Source organism: Molothrus ater, chromosome 4, assembly GCF_012460135.2.
Source record: "Molothrus ater isolate BHLD 08-10-18 breed brown headed cowbird chromosome 4, BPBGC_Mater_1.1, whole genome shotgun sequence".
In the NCBI taxonomy this organism is placed as follows: domain Eukaryota; kingdom Metazoa; phylum Chordata; class Aves; order Passeriformes; family Icteridae; genus Molothrus; species Molothrus ater.
Window position 1 is genome coordinate 42,861,366 of NC_050481.2, and position 21,963 is coordinate 42,883,328.

General features: G+C 36.0%; 1 protein-coding gene across 1 annotated transcript; it reads left to right on the forward strand.

Annotated features, from left to right (window-relative positions):
• The first annotated feature begins 1,389 nt into the window (after window positions 1-1,389).
• FGL1 (fibrinogen like 1) lies at window positions 1,390-20,954 on the forward strand. Its single transcript, XM_036381525.2, has 8 exons — window positions 1,390-1,412; window positions 5,647-5,720; window positions 10,873-11,059; window positions 13,511-13,670; window positions 14,393-14,490; window positions 15,429-15,517; window positions 16,385-16,572; window positions 20,414-20,954. The coding sequence occupies exons 2-8, from the start codon at window positions 5,655-5,657 to the stop codon at window positions 20,571-20,573; spliced, it is 948 nt and encodes a 315-aa protein (XP_036237418.1). The 5' UTR covers window positions 1,390-1,412; window positions 5,647-5,654; the 3' UTR covers window positions 20,574-20,954.
• Window positions 20,955-21,963: the final 1,009 nt, after the last annotated feature.

Genomic DNA, 21,963 nt, shown 5'->3' on the forward strand with positions numbered 1-21,963 from the left:
TGAAATTCATAATATGAATTTAATTAGTAGATGTAATGTAAGAGTAAAGAGAAATACTGCCAGGCAACCAGATTCCAAATAGTGCACCAGAAATTATTCTGAGGAAGTTTGCAACAAGTATTAGTCTTCAGTAGGAGGTACATGAAGGGCAATGCAAGAGCCTGAGATTGGCTTAGTTGGACTGAGGGTGGGTGCTAATAAAGCCATGATTTCTGGTTTGTTCCCCATATGGGCCATTCACTTAAGAGCTGGACTTGATGATCCTTGTGGGTCCCTTCCAACTAAGAACATTCTGTCATTCTGGAAAAGGGTGGAGAGAGACCACTTACAAGGGCTTGTAGTGACAGGACAAGGGGGAAGGACTTTAAACTGAGAGAGAATAGGTTTTGATTAGATATTAAAAAGAAATTCTTTACTGTGAGGGTGGTGGAAGAGAGAAATTGTAGATGCCCCACCTGTGGGAGTGTTTGAGGCCAGGCTGAATGGGGCTTTGAGCAACCTGTTCTAGTGGAGGGTGTCCCTGCCCACAGCAGGAGGTTTGGAACTAGGTAACCTTTAAGGTCCCTTCCAACCCAGGGCATTCTATGATTAGATTGTGGAATGTAAAGCTCATTTTATTGCTATTCAGTATTTCCTTAAGACTTCTTTTTTTCCAGCACATTCCTTTAAGCATACTCATTTATTGAATTCTTTGGGAAAAGCCAGCATAGAAGAAGGGCAAATACTCAGACTGTATTTTGAAACATTCTTTGATGTATTCATCTGGCTCTGAAAAGCTGGTCTAGAAAATGATTTTGTCTGACAAAGTCACTGAGACATTGTGCTTCCCAGTGCCTTGACTAAAAAAATATATCAGACAAGGTTTTTTGGTACTTTTTTCTTGTTCCCTTCAGCTTTATCTGTACTATGTTTGTAACTTTGGGTTAGGTTTTATTTAGCCTATTTCTTTTTTTGTTACACTTCTGACATGTAACTTCTAGTCTGAGTGATTATTGGCTTTTTTCTTAAAACTATTGAGTCTGTTGCATTCTCTATATACCTCTGAAGCCTAAGAGATTTAGTCTGTGACTATGGAAAGGACTGGAGTATAAAGCTGAGTATAATACAGAGAGCAATTTCTTGAACCACAACAGTCAAAGTGAATAGATGATCCTTTGTTATTTTTGGTTTATTTTTGTTTCAGAAGTGTTGTGTTAGGCACAGAATTGCCATCATCTCCTTCTTATGTTGCAATTTAGTCTTGATAACTGCAACTTCTCAGCAGCATTCCAGCCCGGTGACTCATAGCAGATGTAAGCCTCCACTCTGCAGAATTTAATAGCAAAAACAATCGCAGCTTGGGAAGGGCTCTGGAATTATTTGCATCAGTTTAAGAAGATTTAACAACTTTGGGTTCTGTCCAGAAGTTAAAGGTAAACATTTAGGGTACCTATGAGGGAAGAAGGAAGACGTATGGCTAATTTCTATAGTTATGGTTTAAAAGTATTTTGCTTTTTGAAGGCCATATAACTGGTGCAGTATTGATAATGATGTATGAATGTTTTACCAGGATCTAGGTATTTTCCTGCATTTCTAGGTAGTTAATAAACCCAGTATTTAAATCTGCAGTTTCTAAATTTGTAATACTATGGGCTATACAAACAAGACTGCTTTTAGAACCTAAAAGTAAATAAAATCGTGACTGAGATGAGGAAAACAGGGCAATTTTTGTAACACCACCAAATTTAAACAAAGCCAAATCTGTGCATGAGTTTAATAATTTGAATTTTAAGAAAGCAAACAAAAAACTTTCCAGTTATTTTCTATCCTTTCAGCAGATTCTCTCTTACTATTATTGTATTTATTAGCAATGCAAGTCTTATTGACACTGTGCCAACAGAAAGAAACGGGCATCTGTATTCCATCTAGTTTGCTGCCTCTTTAATTCAAAAAACATAAGAACATTCTAATCATTCAAAATTTTTGTAGTACAGAACTTCTTTAATGTCATCAAATCTATTCAGTAATTTGTTATTTAAAGATTTGGAAAAAATATCAGATTCAGGGGAAATTTGAATATAGGATTGACTGTGTGTGTATTCTTTAAAGAAAGCCTAGGCATAGAGAAGAAAAAGGATATCTTTCTAGAATTTTGATTCCATAGCTTCGGAAAAAAATTTCTGCCTAACTGTACAATGCATATTCCAGGTGTAATCTTGGAATAGTAAATGAGTAACCCCAGGAATAAAATTTCAAGTTTTCACAAGAGTTGCACTTAAATTTAAATTGTTTCAAACAGAAAGTGATTTTTTTTCAGCTAAGTGTTAAGGGCTTGTGTTTCAACTTGAAAATATAATATCAAGTTTTTCTCACTGTAGCATATGGTGTGTGATAATTAATCCACATGTGTACTGTCTGAGATTAAGATTTTCCTGGAAAGGGATATCCCCTGTACAAATTTGTGGGGTTTTTTTTCCTTTTTGTTAAATCGACACAGGTCTTGGAAGTCTCTCAACAGTTGTTAACTCTTGAGGTTCATCTGTGACTGATTAAAATTTGTAATTTTTTTCAGGTTTTTTGAGGTAAAGTTTTTATTCAGTTGTGTACTGTCAGCAGAAAGCTATATAACAAGGGTGAATATTTAAAGGACTGAAGAAATTTGTTTAAGAAACTGACTTTCAAAGGAGTCTTCCTAGAGCAAGATGTTGAGCTTCCCTTGAACAGAACTTTAGCTTTCCCTGTTACTGAATACTGTGGATGTGCACCTTCAGAGAACTGTTACTAACACAACCTCTACTGAACCTTTTTTATAGAAATGTGGGTAACTAAGTAAAAAGTTACCCACATTAATTCCGTGTCCAAAACTCATGATTTAGTGTGCCAAAGTGCTTTGAACGTGTGAGGGGCTTGACCCTATTTGCCACTTTTCTTGTCACTGTAAAGTTGACCACTCAGTGAATCTTATTCAGTGCAACTGTGAGATAGACAAACTACAGGAGTTTATGCCTGCTGAGAATCTGGCTTCAAGGAGTGAGGTCCAGGACAAGCACTGCTGATTGTCCTCTGACTTGTCTAGGTCTACCTGCTGGGCAGTGACAGAAGCAGAGAAATGCTTTTAAGTCACCCATTTCCTTTCAGACCTTGAATTTTCAGGTCTCTTCCTAGTCTTTTCTACCTTCTCCCTTTCTTTGGAGGACAGCAGCATAAAGATTTTGGTTTCCCCTAATTACTAGAGGTCCCTCTTTGGGTTTTTTTTACCCTGTGTCCTCTCTGTTTCAGCCTTCCCTGTTTCTGACTGGTAGATCTGCCAATTGGAAGCCTCAGTTTCTCCATCTTTATAAGCCTTTTGTCTTACATTCATAGTGAGCTTATATTGTGAGTGGCTACAGGATCAATACTCCATCTTGAGCTTACTATCCAGTTTTCTTTCTTAAAAATGAAACTCCAGGATTAAAATATCTTCACCAATTTATTTAAATTGTCAAATTTAGAAATTTATGAGACTATGATTATATTTTGCCATGTCTTTTGAGCATGTTTTAGTTCATCACTAAAGCTGACATGCTGTCTCCCAAGTGCAGCCCTTATGAAGTTTCCCACAAGAGGAACATTCTATTGAAAGAGGCATCCTTAAATAGAAAGGTGACTTCATCTGAAGATAACAAACTAAAGCAACTGCACACACTCTAAACTCCTCAGGTATTCATTCTTTTTGTGCAGCTTGCTCATAGCAGCTCATACATGCTGTAAGGGACTTACCTGCCTTGATTGAGCCTCACAGTGTTCTATTTTTTTTTTTTTTAACTAACATAAATTTCTCTGAACAGTATCCAAGATTTACTTGATAGTCTTTTCTAAAAAAATAATACTGTTGTAAAGTTGTGTAATCCATTTAAGATTGGGGTTTATTTTAAGATTGATTGTGGTATTCAGGCATTCACAGTCAGTGAAATCATGATAGAACAGTTCAAATACTGACTAATGTGAGGGAAGAGACTGTGGTTTCATAATTAAAATAACAGGGATGAAGTAGAGTATATGAAATATGAATCTTTCAGTGAAGAAAATAGAGTCCTTTCTCTCTTAGAAAACATATTTAAAATATGCAAGGATTCAGGCTAGCAGTTAGCAGAGACAGATCATTTGCAGGCTGTCCAGATAGCTAATGTACTCTTTGGTCACTCCTGTCACAGCCAGTGTCATCCCAACAGATGGCAACAGCTGCTTTCAAAACAGAAGTGACTGTAATAGCTGTAACTACTAATGTAATTTTACTAGCTGTGATTTTAAAAAGCATCCTAAGTATTTTATAGGTAAGGGTTGAAATCTGAGATTTGTTTGGGTTGTAATTTCTGGTTTTGCATGAAGTTTTCAGATCTTGGTGAAAATACAGTTGGACTTGTCCAATTTTGCACAAACTTAAAAACATACTTCTCTTAAGCACCTTGCTTATCTCTGTACTGTAAAAAGCACAGTCTGCCAAAGTTCCACTCATATTTTATATAAATTCCTGTAGAAACATGAGTGGAAATTTTCATAAAGTTGTTTTTTCAATAAACACATGCTGGTATTGAGTCATTAATCACTATTAGAAGTTTTACGCTTTGTCTAACCACAAATGCTTTAAATGTGTCACCATCCCTGGAAGCATTCAAAAAATGTAGATGTGGTCCTTAGGGACAGGCTTTAGTGGTGGACCTGTCAATATTAAGTAAAGATTCAACTTGATGATCATGGAGATCTTTTTCTTAATAACTCCATGGTAAGAAAAGCAGAGTAGACACATATTCTGGTTTAATTAGGTGTTAACAATGTTAAATGAAAATATTCATAGTTACAAAAGAAAAAAAATTCCTCAGTTGATTGCTTGCAGAAGTTTAAGTAATTAATTCAGAATAGTTTATGTATAATCTTTGTAAATATTTTACTGATTGGAGGCCTTGTTTTCTCTTCTGTGAAAAGCACACGTCTGTCTATAAAAATGATTTTGAAGTTCTATTAGCTAACGTTTGCAAGGCAGTCAGATACAGTGGTGATTGGTTTGGCCCATAAAATAATTATCATGAAAAAATGGAGTTTAAAATGCTGTGGGTCATAAAGTGCAAAGTATCCATAGTTATCAGTTGAAAGATGCCATTCTTGTTACCAGTAGAATAAAAGCTGATAACTATTTTGGATTTTTCCCCCAAATTGCTCTATGACAGTAAAATTATCTTGATACTCTCCTGGTGCACAAATCTTTAGATCAAGGACAACTAGCCCAACTCACAATTTAATTGTATATGATGGGGATGTTTCTCACAAATTTTAAAGACCAACAAGGAATATTTCCCTGTTCTTCAGCTTGCTTAAAATGTTTCTGCTTTTGTCTTGAAAATAAAATGTGTGCTTTTGAATCTTGAATAGCTGTCCTATAATACAGAGAGAACTCTAATATAAAGTGGCCAAAAAGAATAAATTATCATTTTACTGGCTTTTGGAGTTGTATTTTATCAGACTATTTTAGACATTTATAATAAATCCCGCATGCGCACTGTATTTACAATTTGCAAGAAAAGAATTATAGGTTAAATAGACTATTTTTTAATAAGATTTAAGATGTCAAGTGTAAATTTTTGTTTTAATGATTAAGTTAACTAGTGTTTCCTTTGCTCCTCTACTTCACAGCTTCCAAAATGAAGATTTTGATAATGATTGATTTTGTCCTTGCAGCTAGCCTGATGGATGTCATTGGCAGCTCTGTAAGTTCTAGTAATTAAATATTTCTCTAGAGTTTCTTCTAAATACTGCATACCTTATCCTCCATAGTGCTCACAATGCACATCCCCTCCATAGTGCTCACAATCTCTACAGACAATGGCAGAACCTTTGATGGAAAAGATTAGAATTCATTAAAAAATGAAAGAATAAGGAAATATCTTCAAATAGTGTTTAGTGGGGACAAGTTTCCAATAATGAAAGAGGAAAAAAATGCATAAGTTTACAATGGAAGGTCCATCACTAGGTAATGGCACTCAAGAAAGAAATCCTTTCAGTTTATGACTGGATCTGATATGAAAAAGGAGACAATAAATCTTTCCTAAAACAGGTATCATATGGTGCATGGAGGCACATTGTACAGAAGGCACACAATTACTATTTAGGTGTAATGCAAACTCAGAAGTTCACCTGTAGTTTTGAGCAGCGTAGTTACAGAAAGGCAAAGCAAGGGCACTCCTAAAGCAGTGGCTGCAGCAGTGCTATTTCTGGGCACTGACACCTGGCATGCAGAATGTTTCCATCTTTTTCCACCTTGTCCACTGGCCCTACAACTTTTTCTCAAACAAAATCCATAACTTCGTATTCTTACTTGTTTCCATGTAACTACATTGTAGTTCACACTCAGAAACAATGATCAAAGCTCCTTCACTTCAAGCTCCCAAAACCCTCTCCTATACATTCTGTTTCTCCAACAAAAACCGTAATAAAATCACACTTACTCCACAGTTTAAAATACTTCTAGCCTCACCAATGCTGCACGGCATGTCATGGCTGTCCTTACTAGTTTTATATCCAGGTCCTAAATAGCAGAGACCTAAAGGGATTGAATTCTTGATTCATAATTGCCAAGGTGGAAGTAGTTGCTGAATTTACAACAATTGTTTGTAGATTACATTACCTTATGGAAAACTTTTGTTCAGATAAGTAGCTTTATAGAGGCAGAATGGGAATGACTCTCTAATTACTTCTGTTCAGTGGAGAAAAATATTACTAATTTCTGCAGAGGCCTACTGAGAAAAGAGGCATCACATTCAAATGCATTTACATATTTTTTAATTATTGTTTTTCATTTAGAATATTTTGGACTTAGCTGACCTTCTGAGTAAAAACTGTGAATATTCAGAACTTCATCTCAAAGTTTTCACCTTTTAATCTAATTAAAACACTAATTTCAATATAGAGTTATTTTGGAGCTAATTCATATTATTAAAAGTAGACGAAATAGCACCACAGGTAAAAAACTTGTATTTTTATAGTTTTAATTAAGTATTCCGAGTCCAATTTGTAGCAATAAATTTAACGGAAGGTCACTGGCTGCTAAATAATTCACACAATAATGAAAGTGAATGCACATTAATTGCAGCAGCTGGTTAAATGTAGGATTGTGTGCCCAAGAGCAGAGCTGTCAGCAGTTGTTAGATAATTGCTTCTCAATGTGTAGTGCAAACAGTTGCTTCACTGAAACAGACAGAACAGGTTGTGTTCAGTCTGGCTTCAGTCAGAGGGCACCACTGTCCACTGGAGATAGCCACAGTAAAATCCACATTTTCTTGAGTATTTCAACATTGTAATGGTTTAACTTTGGTCCAAACATAACAAATGGAATAGCAATATGTGAGAACTGTAATTTGCATTTTGCTTTTTTATTACTCTAGCTTTGCGCTGGTTTAACTTCAATGGTTTTTAAAGGATTATCCTGTGAAAAAAAGGTGTAGCAGCACATTGCAAGAACAGTCTGGTAAACTGAAGATCTAAAAGCCACATTGATCCAATTGAAGTTACAGTTACCTTGTCATTATCCCATGAAAAAAATATACATGGAATTCCAAATATGAGAACTGTGGTTTTGCTGTTCAGCAGCAAAATCTAATGGGATTTGTCTGGAGTTGACAGAGAGACATCAGTGAGAATGCTGAAGCCAGGGAGAGAAGAGAAAGTATCAGATACCAGTACTTTTCATATGTAGGTTACTTTCAAAACTATTTCTGCTCAAGCATTTTTCTTTTCTTTTCTTATGCTGTAATTATTCAGTATGGCTAGTCAAATATTGATTATCACTTTTAATTTACTCTCACTTCCTAAGCATTAAGAGCTTAAAGCCTTTCAAATAAGGAAATTGCAATGTGTAGTGTAGATATATCACTGTTCACCCCATCATAAGTGTATTGTCTGCAAAGCAGATGAAAATCAGCTCATAGTTACTATTTTTTTAATGAATTCATATTTTAAGTAAATAATAACAAAAGATGGATTTTAAATGCAAGTTTAAGGATAACATTTAGAGACACAGCCTGTTGCAGACTTGTGTTTAATTTGGCTCAAAGGAAAGGACCTTTTGTATGGTATACGAAGTGGTGTCATACTGAATTTAGACACCAAGTTTTTCTAAGGTAAGATACATTTTTTTCAAGAAGTTCTATACTTGTACTATATAATTTAACCACAGAAGGAGAATGGCTTGTAGCAGTATGAAAGGGGAACTGATAGAGGCATTTCTTTCACCTGAAGGAAACACGTGTAGCTGCCTGTAGCTGCCTCTCCCAAATGCCCTGTCCCTTGCTCTTTCCAGAATGGAAGGTAGCTCTTTGTGGCTCAGATCTGCCACTGTCACAGAGGTTGCCCACCTGAAGTCCTGTCTGTGAAATTGTGAGGGCCTGGCAATGGGGGCCACCCTTTCCAGGACTCTCCCATTGCATGTTACCATGTTCTCCAAGCTTGTGAGGGCTGAGTTAAGACTGATACAGGCTAAACTTCTCAGTAAAAATGGTAACTATGGCAGGGTGGCTTCTTTATCACTCTTAACTTAGTATGATTAGAATAAATATTTGGTCTGACTGGGATCATGGGATTTTTTGGACAGCTTCTCTTTTATATTTAGCATTAGCTCATCATGGTGAGCCTGGAAATATTTTTTTTAAATTTATTCAATTAATTTAATACTTTTTAAATTTATTCACTCTTTCTCAATCCACCTATATATCTCTTTCTCTCTCTCTAAAGCTCTGCAGTCCTCCTTTATTTTCTGTACTCACAGAAGACCAGACTGACTATTTGCAGTCACCTGTCAAGGAAGCCTCTTCTGAATCTCCCATTGAATCAATTCCCACTGAGTACAAAATTCAGCTTTTGTGAAGGGTTTGTATGAAGCTGCAGACACAATTGAGACAACCGCCCTGGAGAGGTTGCACAATAAATAGTGCATCTTTTCTTTGTAATATGTCCCACATTAGCCAGTGCATACAGTCAGGTGTCATCCCTCTAAGCCACTGTAGCAACTTTGCATGCCCATGTATTTACCTATTTTCTTCTCTTGTTTCCAGCTAGAAGAAAATGATGATATGCTAAGCATCTCGTATAGCTATCAACAACTGAAAAAATATTTTCAAGCGAAGGTTCTTAAATCAGATAGAACTTTTGGGGTATTACTGTGTCGTTGGCCGCTGTGTCCCGCCAAAGATGTTTGTGCCTCTGGCCCTACAGCGTCCCCTTGTGGGCAAGCATCGCCGCGGTGCCCCGGCAGCGCCGGGGCCAGCTCAGGGCTCCGCGCCGGGCTCAGCGCAGCGGCCCGAACTGCCCGGCATGGGCAGCCCAAACACAGCGTGCTGAGCCTTTCCCTCTCGAACGGGTCGACCTGACAAACTGCTATGTATTTTTTTTAATATGTATATGTATATTTTTCTCCCCATTCTTTTATTTCACTGTGTACTTTCGATTGCAGTTTAGTATGAATTAAAGCAAGTCTCTGATACACTTCAGTAATACTTAAGGCAGAAGTCTGTCCTCAGGATTGTTCTGCACAGTCTTATGATCAAATTTTTCAGTTGAACTAAATATTGCAGACAAATGAAACAATTTGTTGGAAGTGTTCATGGACAACGTGTGAAACCTGAGCTTGATGCAAATTAAAGTATGCAGACACCACTGAGATGCACCTCACTATGCACTGCAGTATGCTATTGCAGACATCTCTGTAGTTTGGTATGATAGGGCAATGTTCTGAGACATCAATTCTTCCATATAAATGGCAAATATTGCAAGTCTACATGTAAATAATGTTCCCTATGAATAAGGTAGCACCAATTTAGAACTACTGCAAATTTGATCTTACCTGTCAGATTTCCAGAAAGTCACCCTTTGATTTTACCTTTACAGTGCTAGTTGTGCTCTTTTACAAGCTACTAAACTGTGCTTATATAAAATTTCAGTGTTACTGATGCAAAACCTCTGTCATGTTTCCAAAGGCTTTTCTCCCTCCCACTGAAATCAAATTTATTTAATATATATTTTAAACCATATAGACTGTTTTAAATTAAGTTCTCCAGATCAGGTTGTGTTCACTTTGGCTATTTTACCATAGTCTTTAATCTAAAACCAATTATTTATTGCTCAGCATGCATTCAGCATGTCAGAATTTGGAACAGCTATTTCACTATTCCAGCCCTTGAGGGTCAAGTGCTAGGTAACACTGTATCAGAATTACCACATTTCTCACCCACTCTGCATGGCAAAATTAAGTACAAAAGTCACAGCACAACATTGACTTTAACTTTTGTTTTAACGTTTATTTTTCATGTATATTCAGGGCTTCTTAGAGACTATTTTAGCATGCCAAAAATGAGCTTAAAACTTAACAGTATTTATATTGGCAATGTTAGGATTCTTATCATAAGAAGTGTGTAACTTAAAAGCATTCAAAAATGCACTATGAAGTTGAAAACATATCCATGTAGATTGCAGTTCTTTAAAACTCTTTAGAACCTTCACAATATTAGTAGCAGGCTTCTCTGGATAGAAAATCTCTGCACATGGAAGATGATAGCGATATTTTAGTGTTTTTCCCCAAAGTCCCTGCTGCATCTTTGCAGTTAGAGCAGGCAGCGCTAAAGAGAAGGTCTCTTTGCAAATTGTTCACAGTATGTATGTTTTATATATTACATGCAGTAACATATGAAATAATTTTAAACAAAGTAGCAACAGAGATGGAAGTCAACATAGTGTCTGTGGGAAATTGTGACAAAATATTTTATTCAAGTTTAATTTAATTTATGTTTTGGTTGGCTGGCTCTTTGTGTCACATGTTAAATATCACATAAAATTTATTGATTTTACAATAAGATATGTTTTCCTCTCTAGGATTTACAGAAATGTTTTCAAGAGCAAATACGACTTCAGGGCCAGGTGAGGCTTCTGGAGCACCGTGTGAAACAGAAGCAGTTAAAAATTATACAACTCTTAGAGAAGAAAGAGATTCAGTACAGAGATTCAGACAGAGAAGATGAAAACAGTGTCATTGACTTGGAAGGAAAAAGACAGTATTCAGGTTAGAAATGGAGCTATTCTTTTCATTTCCCTTCATTGTAATGATACCCAGAAGCTTTAGCACAATTGGGCCTATTGAGATATTGTTTTAAAAACTCCTTGTAGAATGTTTGTTTAAAACACAGTGCTCAGCTTTTACCTGGACCTGTTGTGCAGGGAAAAATTGCTAATGTCAGATTGTAGTAATCAAATCAGGATTTAAGAAGTTTACTGATTTATTAGTAGTGCATAACTTGAAAACAATCAGTTAACAATCATAACTTAAAAACAAACATAAATCTCAGCAATACAACAGATAAATGCCAGTAATAGACATTTACAAAATGTTAATCAGGAGTTTCAGATTTCTAAATGCCATTCTTTGACTAATGTCAGAAGTTCTAGCAATGTCAAAAATAACTAACTACAGGGTTAGTTCACATTCATACATTCAAATGGTTGCCTGGGTTACAAGCAGCTGACTTTGTTCCAATCTGTAAAGTCCCTGAAACCTCCATATTTACACACATAAGCCTGGCATTATGGCATCTGCATCTCACTTTAATAACATTTTCAGTGAGTTGGATTCAGCTCATGACATCACAGCTTTTAAATCCTGGTTTAAAGTTGTTTTTCTAATTTCACCAGCACTCTGGTGGTGATCCACTCCTACAGTGGAAGGCTTATTCTAAATACAGTGGAAGTAACATCATCCAAACTCTTGATATAATAAAACACCATCCAAAACAACAGTTGGATTGAAAATACAATTTAGGAGACTGACTTCTGGGTGGTGTTTGTTTCTATCTGTCCAGTGCTAGAAAGTCTTAACTACTATTATTTTTAATAGCCTTGATTGAATATGCTTGTAGTACTTATGCTGCTGGAAGAAATACCAATATATATAACATTTGATCTCAAGGCATCAAACATAACAAAACACCATTAATATGAAATAAAAAGCAGTTGTAAATCTGACATAAAAATTTTAGCTGTGTATTTATGTACTCAGCATTCTGGAACACTTTCTTTTTATTATTAGAGCTGACTTACTTGTTACTGAAAAGATTATTAAAGCCACATTTCTCTGAAAGATATTTGTCCTTTCTTAGCATATGCCTCAATTATGCCTTTTACGATGTTACTCTAATAAACAGATCTAACTTGTTCCTGTTTCTGATTATTTTTTCCCCCATTATTTTTCAGCTTGGAAAAATGCCAAGCTTTTGGCATTTTTCTTTACAGCTTGGAAAATGCCTTTCCTGCTCATACTGTATTATTTTCTTAAACTGCTGTAGCATTTTAATATCAACAGAGCTGGATAATTTAAGTTAGATAGTGAGGGGGAAATTCCATACTATATACACCTGCTAAAAATTAAGATATGCTTGTGTTTTGCTGACCTACTAAGAAATTAATTTTCTCTAAGCCAGCCACACATTCTCTATAAAAACAACTTAGCTGTTATTTAAATCATGTTTTCTATTAGAGTTTATTCAAATTCTGGCATAGCTATTTGTTTTCAGTATAAAGTGATTATTTTCTATTTCTTATCTTCACTGACACTTTCACTGAAGAGAAATATAATAGTTTATAAAGTTCCAAGCAGGCCTGGAAGTTCAGCCAATTCAGAGAATTCCTTAAAGTTAATCAGCTCTACCTTAGCCAGGAAAAACAGAAATGCTGAAAATTATATGTCTTTTTTGTATGACTGCCTGATGTGGATTACATATAAACAAAGAACTCATTTCATTTCTTAATTCCTAGAGGAAAGAATATAAGGTTATACAATTACATTGCTGTAATATTTCTATGAGCTCTGAATTTTGTTATTGTTGTAAATTATATTCATCAACAGCAATGCAGACCAGACTGTGAATGGTGACAAGCCAAAGTGGTATCATTTTACACATGCACTGCACTTTTTGAGCTCAGTCTTCTGTATTCTTTTGCTCCTATTTGATAGAAGGGACAGCAGAATAAGGCCTTGCAATTGTTTCTGGTTTTAACAATGGAGATTCCACACTTTTGTTTCTGGCATTTCTGTGAACTTTCTGGACATAGAAGTGCATGTTTCTTTTTAAAAGTTACTGTATGTTACATGTGATTTTAAGGTTGTAACAGGATTCTAATGTGGATGATACCACTGTAAATTAAAGTGACACCACTTAAAACAGAGGAATTATTTTGCTAGTCAAGTAGAAACAAAAATTGTCATATTTCACGATGTGAAGATATTATTTCAAAGATATATCAAAATAATTACAGGCCAGCAAACCTTTAGAGCAACACAAGTACAAAAGAATACCCAAAAGTCAAAGAAATGTGTTTGCAGAGACATTTCATTTTATTAGTGTGGTTCATATGTGACTTCTACATAACATGACTTGATTACTGTTACTGACTTGATTTCTGATTTTGCCATTAAGTACAGGACTAAAAATGTTGTGTCCGATTAATGTTATGTGAACAGATTGTGCAGAAATCTACAATGAAGGCCATAAGCAAAATGGATTTTATAAAATAAAACCAATCCAGAGTCCCAGAGAATTCTTTGCATTCTGTGACATGTCTGAAGGAGGTGGCTGGACTGTGTTTCAGAGACGTTCCGATGGCAGCCAGAATTTTGATAGGTAGGTACTAGATTTGGTAATTAAAACTGGAAACAAAGTGAAGAAACATTAACCAGATGGTGCTAAGTTAAACCTGAACTTTAGAAGTATATGAGTAAGTTGTTATCCCAGATAAAAGGGAAGAATGGTTATTCTGTGGAACAGCCTCCAGATGGGATACCACTTCTGGTTCTGGCTGTCTTCTGTGAGACATCCGTTCCGATCTTTTTCTGACAACTTGTGCATTTGACACAAGGACATTTCAATGTCAAATGCCTTAACTGCTGGAGCAAGGACTCTTAATGATGAGGAAAGATTGTCTTCTGCAATTAGTAAAAAAAAAAAACAAAAAAAAAAAACCAAAAAAAACCAAGCAGTCTGAGGGCTCTTTGAGTAAAAATGTTCGCAAACATGTCTAGTGGAAGGATGAGAAACAAAGTACCTCAGCTGAAACAAGAGAGGTTCAGACTGGATATAAGGAGAAACTTTTTCACCATGAAAAGAGTCAGCAGGTTCCCCAAAGAGAATGTGCAGTCTCCATCCTTGGAAGTTTTCAAGATCTGAACAGACAAGTCCTGAACAAGTCGTGATCTCATGGCTGATTCTGGCTTGAGACTGACACTGGACTAGCTTGCCTGCTGAGGTTCCTTCTAGTCTGAGTTAATCTGTGATCTAGAATTGTATTATAAAACATCCAAATAAACTTGCTTTTTTGAGAAATTAGTAATTTATACCCATTTCAGACTCTGGGCTGACTATGAAGAAGGCTTTGGAAATTTTGTTTTGAAAAATGGTGAATTTTGGCTTGGAAACAAAAATCTTCATTATTTGACTAATCAAGGTAAGATTTGTATTGTAACAATAGTCTTATTGTTTCTGTTTCTTTGCTCTTTCCAGGCAATTTTTTTGTTTCCCCTTTTTGTTATCATAAATCCTGAGTTCTGTTGTTAGTCTGCATGGACTTCTCTAAGTTTCAGAAAAAAATACATTTGAATATATGTTTTCTAACAAAAGGTTCAAAACTGTCCTTAGGCCACTGGCATACTGAGAGCCCCTGTGAAACAGGGAACAGGAGACAGGAGTCTACCTTAAAATAATTGTCTCTATCCATTTTCCATCAGCATCACTAACAGTCCAGAGACGGGTATATGCTGTACCAAGACACTTATTCGGGGCTTTTTAGCTGTGTGGGCTATTACATGGAAGTAATTCTAGTCCAGTCCTCTTGATGAGGCCAGTAGTAGAAAGTTATTTCCATCCTTCTAATAGTCACTCAGTGTAAGCTAACTTTGTTGTAAAATGCTGCTGATACAAAACTTACCCACTGGCTTAGCAGGCTAAATCATATGGAGATCAGTGCCACCAGGATGTGATCCTAGTATAACTTTATTTATTTTCAGAGTATAAAAATCTGATTTTCATAGGTGAAAATTTATTGATGAGTTTTCACTATGCTTTTACTACCACCTCAAATATTGTACTAAAATGTAAAACCTGTAAGGCCATCTTTTTTTACAATTTTTTCCCTACATTTAAAAATTTGTATTAAAATAATTCTAAAATTTTCTAGGCTGAATAGAATTCACTCAGGTGAATAAGGCAAAGAATAGCAATATATGATTTACTATGCATAAGAAAGAAGATAAAACCCTATAAAATATGCTGAGGTGGTAGAGATTCATGCAAAAACATTTTCTTTTTGTCTTCTACTGTAAAGCCCAGTTCTGAAAAGCAATGAGATAGGCTAGTTCAACTAAAATAATTTCTATTTTTTTTAAGGGAATTATACTTTAAGAATTGATCTAACTGATTTTGAAGGAGAACGACGTTTTGCACAGTATGCAAGATTCAGAGTTGCAGGAGAAGAGGTAATAAAATATTAAATGACTAAATGTTTTAATGAAAATGTGGATTCTGTAGGCAAACAATAAACACACAGGTTCCCTAATTTCCATAAAGATTTGTGTAGAACCTTAATTTAAGGCTCTAAACCGTATTTTCTTTCTTACACATGCCTATAATTTTCAAATACCTAATAAAAGTGGTTTACTCTGATACATTAATTTCATACTTTCTGTAACTGATATGAATAATTTGGGTTAATAAATAGATAAAAGCAGTTTTTCTATGTTTGTTGATATTACCAACAATAATGTGTCGCTATAGGACACGAAATAAAACAACGGGGACACTGGAATCTCCAAGGTTAAAAGAAGGACATTTAATTTCTGACTCCAACATTTATAGATTTTCAAAAGTGACAGTGAATTGGAAGGTGACAGTGCCACCTCTCCAATGACACTGGACAAACCAACAGTCCATCAAATTTCCCCTCCTCCAGAAAAGAATGCAAAACAATATGTGTTTACAGAAAAGTGCATGAGAAAGTTCGTTACAAGAACGTAAACATCAGAAGGCTTAGAAGAACTTAGAACAGGGTGACAATCATGGTAGAAGATATTCTGATTTGCTAATGTATACTGCTAGCTAGCCCTAATGTTATTTTTATTAAGTCATTTATACATATGGCTAATGACAAATTTTATCCCTGTTAAGCATCTCTACAGCCTTTCAGTATTAAGGACGTCGTGTCTAAGTGGCAGGACATTTTTTAGCATAAAAATAGCAGCAAATGGAACAGGCTAGGTTCTTCTTTGTGGTTTCACTCTCTGACATGCTAATGGCTAAAGACATACAGGAATTTAATTTTCTTTCTTCTTCACATTTTTTATTAGCATTCTTATGAGATGAGTTGTGGTGAATACTCTGGTACAGCTGGTGACTCCCTTACGGGTGGATTTCATCCTGAAGTAAAATGGTGGGCTGATCATCGAGGAATGAAATTCAGTACTAGAGACAGGGATAATGACAACTATGAAGGGAACTGCGCTGAAGAGGAAAAGGCCGGCTGGTGGTTTAACAGGTATTTTGATTTCATATGGGTACTGTCAACTATTCTGCTCCATGGGTATTCATAAAATAATAACACATGGTAGAAGATAGATTGGGATTTTTCATTTATTGGCAACGTGCCGTTGTCCCTAGCAGATCTCAGTGCTGGTAAGACTGAGGCTCACCTTAGAAGGGCCAGCACTTACTAGGCAGCTCAGGCTGGTCTGTGACAATGGCATTTGCCACAGGTCATCTTTGTTATCAGGCAGTGAGGAGGAGATAATTCTGCCCCTCTGAGGTAAATAGATTTTACACAAGTAGGTCATGTAGAGTTTGCAGATACATCCCTGCTGTACTTCACTCTCGCATTTCTCTTGTGTTGCACTAGACCAGATGTGGCAGCACTGCAAATATCTGACAAGCTAAACTAGTGCCAGGTTATCAAGACTCATTTTTTTCACCTCACTTCACTGTACCTCACTCTTGTTATTCTTTCAAAATGGAGATGGTAATGTGTCTACTCAGTTTCTGTCAGTGTGCATGTCTGCACTGAGTGAAAGATTTTTTAAAATAGGGTTAAATAAGGGAATTTAAAAATTCTACTAACATGCAATATACCAAATCAAAAATAAAGGATAAAAATGGTAGCCTTAGCCTGTACAGATCAGCTGTGTTCTTTCCTGTAATTAAGTAAATAAATATAGCCATGAAGAGAAGCTCTGCAATCAGCTGTGTAATAGAGGTTTAAAATACAGCTCAGGGAGGCACACTACTCTCTCACTGTGCTCTCAGTTCCCTTGGCAAGAGGTGCCAGGCTGGATCAACTCCATTGTTTCTGTTGTATCATCCTTTGTTTCTCTTTTTAACTCCTCATTTGCCAAATTCTGTTTTCATAAGCAGTCAGTGACCACCTTAACTGATATGATGTAGCTATTAACTCAGTGTTTCACAATTAAGTATTTATTTTAATATATTTGCATGGATAGTCAGCCAGCAGAGTGTCTGAGACTTGGAAAAAGTCACATGTAGACAATGGTTTTTTGCATTTCTCAGAAAACTAAGATATAAAAGGGAAAGACAACTATTTTGGAGCTTCTTTTCCCATGAAATCAGAGTTTTTGTAAATTTAAAGGAGTATCTGGACCTCAAATCACATAAAACTGATATCATGCCATGGATTTCATCAAGACTGAATTACCAATCACTTTTAGACCACTAAATAAGTTTTTTGCCTTTTAAAAACTTTTTTTTAATATTGGATTGATCTGGACAAAAGAATGACCACTTTGCAAAAGTAGCTGCACAGCGGAACTTGACAGTTATTTATACCTTGTAGTTGGTGCTACATAACTTCTAAAGATAGCTGACTCCTACTGGGCTAGTTCTATTATGGTTGTGTAGCTCATGCTCTTAAAGTGACAGTCTAGCTTGATAATGAAAGTGACTTACTAATAGTGTTATTTCACTGCTTTGTTATTGAATTTTTAATGTTAAGCCTATCATAAAACTGAACATTGCAAAGTACTAGAAAATGTCAGTATCAGTAAGTCCTACTCAAAAGGACAGTACTGGCAGAAAAAGAAAAGCACTCACAAACACATATTTGTCATGCACAGATTAGCAAATATAGAAGGAATTAGTGCTCTTGGCTGGTTTGCATAAGAGCTCCCAGCTATGAAGGAATTGTTTATAGCCAGCTCTATGCTATCAGGACTAATGAAATACAGAAAAGCCCAGATAATATGAAAACCAAGGGACGTGACACAAGTGAGGCCACATGGAAGTAGCTCAGAGTTAGTTTCAAGCCACCAGTCTCGCTCCAGCTCGGCATTTGTTGTCCTGGACTTCTGCAGAAAAATCGCCCCTTTTGTAAGCAGAGATTTTTATCTTGAATGCAAGTCCACAGAGCTGGGTTCACTCTGGTACAACGTGCAGGTCATAAGCTTTCCAGTACCCAGGGTATTGCAAAGCTCATAAGGAGCTCATAAGTAGTGAGATAAAGTTCATAAAGGTTCATAAGTAGTGACAGTGCACAATTCCAGTTGGACATCAGCTTACTCTCTCCCAGCACTCCCATTTTTAGTTATACCATGTATGGATGGTAAGAGGGATCTGTTAGGCAACAACTTGGGGCCAGATATCACTAACTCAAGCCTCCTGCCCTACCAGTCATCCCAGAGACTGCATAACTATGTTCATGTGGGGTCAGTGGAGTCAATAAATCAGACAGAATTCAAAGGGTTCTTCAGGGAACCAACTCTTATATATGTCACACAGTTAATACATAATTCAGCTAAAATATCCATGGACAGTTAATACATAATTCAGATAAAATATCCATGGACAGTTGAGAGTTGGCTGTACTTTTGAAACTACTGCAGTGTAGTTTTTAACTTTATATTAGCCTATTGAAAAGATAGGAGGAACACAGGCTGACTTTAAGGTATTTATTGACTTGTGAATAATGAATGTTTTTTCACAATATCATATCACAAGCCAGTTGTTAACTTAGTATGTACAGTTACTTCAGACAACATCTGCTTGGATACTGAATACTCTGATTTTCACTATTCATGCTTCCAGCATTAATTAAGACTTTTTTACTGGCTCATATTGCTGTTGGCAAAATTATGGTGTGCCTTCTTACGATTCTTTTAATGAAATCTGTGTTTTGATTCAAAGTAGGCAGAGTGCCTCCTCATTGCAGAATTTGTATGATTAGAAAGATTAGGTCAGCTCTGATACAAGCTTGTCATTCTCAAAAAACAAACTCAGTTTTGATGTCCACAATTTATAAGCTTTCAATTAAAACATTAAAAATTGTAAGCAATAAATAAGGATATATAGATGAGAATTTTCCTATCGAGTTTTTGTCAGTTTTTATCTCAGTTCTCAAAAACTTTGTTAATGAAGTGTGAGCAAAGCCAAAAAGACTAAGATTTGCCAGTAACAAAACTCATAAGGTTATTTGGAATGTTTTCTGTGTGCATATTTTCTGAAGTCTGCTTTTGGAATCCATCATGGTGTTCAACAGCTAGATATTAACAGCATTTATAATGAAATACTGAATTGGCAGATAAACCAAGCTGATTCATCACAATGTGCTGCAGAAGGAACAGCCAGTTTGCTCTCCACATAAATATCTAAGCTTGTTTCTGGTAGAAACCAGAAATAAACCAGAAACCAGGCATATATCAAGGTTGTGCTGCTCCCTTTTCAAGCCTTTTGGGTTTTGCTAGGGTTTTCTGTTTGTTTCAACCACTGTATTTAATAAACTATAACTGCATTTCTGCCTGAGTCTGTTAAAAAACAACAAAACCCCCTCTACTTTGTGTAGTCAAATAAAATGCCAGCTCGGGTGATCCAGTGAATTGGTACACATGTAATTAGCTGTCAGAATTCATCTTTGTAAATAGAAGGCCACAGGTGGGCAGGCAAACTGATGGTGGTATTCAGGTTTTGTCATACAAAATACCATGTGGTGTAACTGGAAAACCTAAAGGAGGCTACTCTGGAACATCAGAAAAACACAACAGTATTTCTTTCCCAGACTGTGGTGTATGCCCTGCTGTCTACCATCCTGAACAACTCTGGAAAAATTTTCCACTGAAACAAATTAGCGGGAAAAACTAGTAATGTCAAAAACCATGGAAATAAAAAGCAGCACTTTTGGTTAAAAGAAGCAAAACACATTTGCAATTCTTCCCTAATTAAAACACTGTTGTTTATGCGCAAATGCAAATTTATGCAGCTGTCAAACTAGGCTGGCATCAACATGGCAAAATTTTTTGACTCACAGAGAAATAAATAACAGATGCATGGAACTTTTCAGCAGGAGGCCTTATTGCTGTTTCCCTTTACTTTCCCACCAGGTGTCACTCTGCCAACCTGAATGGTTTGTACTACAGAGGTCCCTACACTGCCAAGACAGACAACGGGATTGTTTGGTACACCTGGCATGGGTGGTGGTATTCTCTGAAATCTGTTGTCATGAAGGTCAGACCGGCAGACTTTGAATGTAATATTGTTTAAGTATTCTATTAACACGATTCACCTGATTAATCTTTTAGGAAATTAATTCCAAATCAAAATGGGCAGATTTTTAGTTTTCAATCTATGCATATATAAATTTGGAATGATTCCTCTGCAACCAGTAGTTTTATGAGATGTAAGTGAAAAGACAAGATAGCCTATGAAGCTTTAGATACAAATATTAATGCTAATGGGTCCAAGTATTTTTTTAAAAAGGCACAGTGTTCACCTAGGAATAAGGACATCTTCATTAAGAAGGCAAATTTTTGCCTTTCCAGTAACTCCAAATCCTTTCACCCATAAACAATGGCATTGTTACTGTGCTGTCTCAAAAATGAAAAATAATTGTACTTACACAATAAAAACCCTACTCAAATAGAAGCATAAGGTTTACTCAGTGGATGAACATGCCTGCTTTGGAAAGGTTCAAGACTTTAGGAATGAGTTTCCTGTAAATCCCTCTGATGTAAAGGTTGCATGTGTTGTGTACACAGTGTACATAAAAGGTTTAAAGAATGAGGCAGGGAACTGAAGAAAGACAAGGGGTGCTGCCAGGGTACAATCAATTGAATCCAGCATAGAGAAGTGGATTGTCTGTTTTTTGCTGAGGCATTTCTAGGGCTTTCAATACAACATTTCAATACAACATTTCAATAATTTTCAAACGTTTAAAAACGTTTTTAGATGGACAGTAATTATGCTTTTCTCCTTCTTGGTAACCATAAAGCTTTTTCTTTTTCCTTTTTCTTTTTATTTTTCTTTTTCTTTTTCTTTTTTTTTTTTTTGGTCTTTTTTTTTTCTTTTTTTTCTGTTAGATTTTACAACTCTAATTTTGAATGTCCTGTCCAGTCACTTCCTCTCCTTTCCCTGTATACTTGTCTGAACTCTCTGGACTTTCCTCCATCTCAAGTTGCATATCCATATTTTTCTTGTACAAGAATAATGGTAAGAGAGACTTTGCTTACCCCTGGCTTTTGTGCCTGGCACTACAATAGACTCTAATAGCCAGTAATAACAAGAGTTGCTGATTAGTGCTTGCTGCCCTGGAGAAGATAGGAATACTCTCTAGAAAGCTATCCAATGAAATGTAGTCCATTCCTGCTGGGCAGATGCAAATGAAGACTTCAAAGAAAATATGGACCTAAGCTTGCTTTCCTAAAATAATTTTGCTTTTGTGGCTGAACTGCCACTCTCTCTTCCCCTGTCCAAATACAGTTTTGAACATGGCAGCCGCATTCAATCATGCTTAAAATAATGAAACTAAGTTTTGGTAAAGGTCAGTTTATAACTACATTGCTATGAATACAGGACAGCTGAATTATAACTCTTTGCATGGCAATTTTTCCTTCCATTTTCATCCTCCTGAAACAAAAGTTTGTAAAGAATCCTT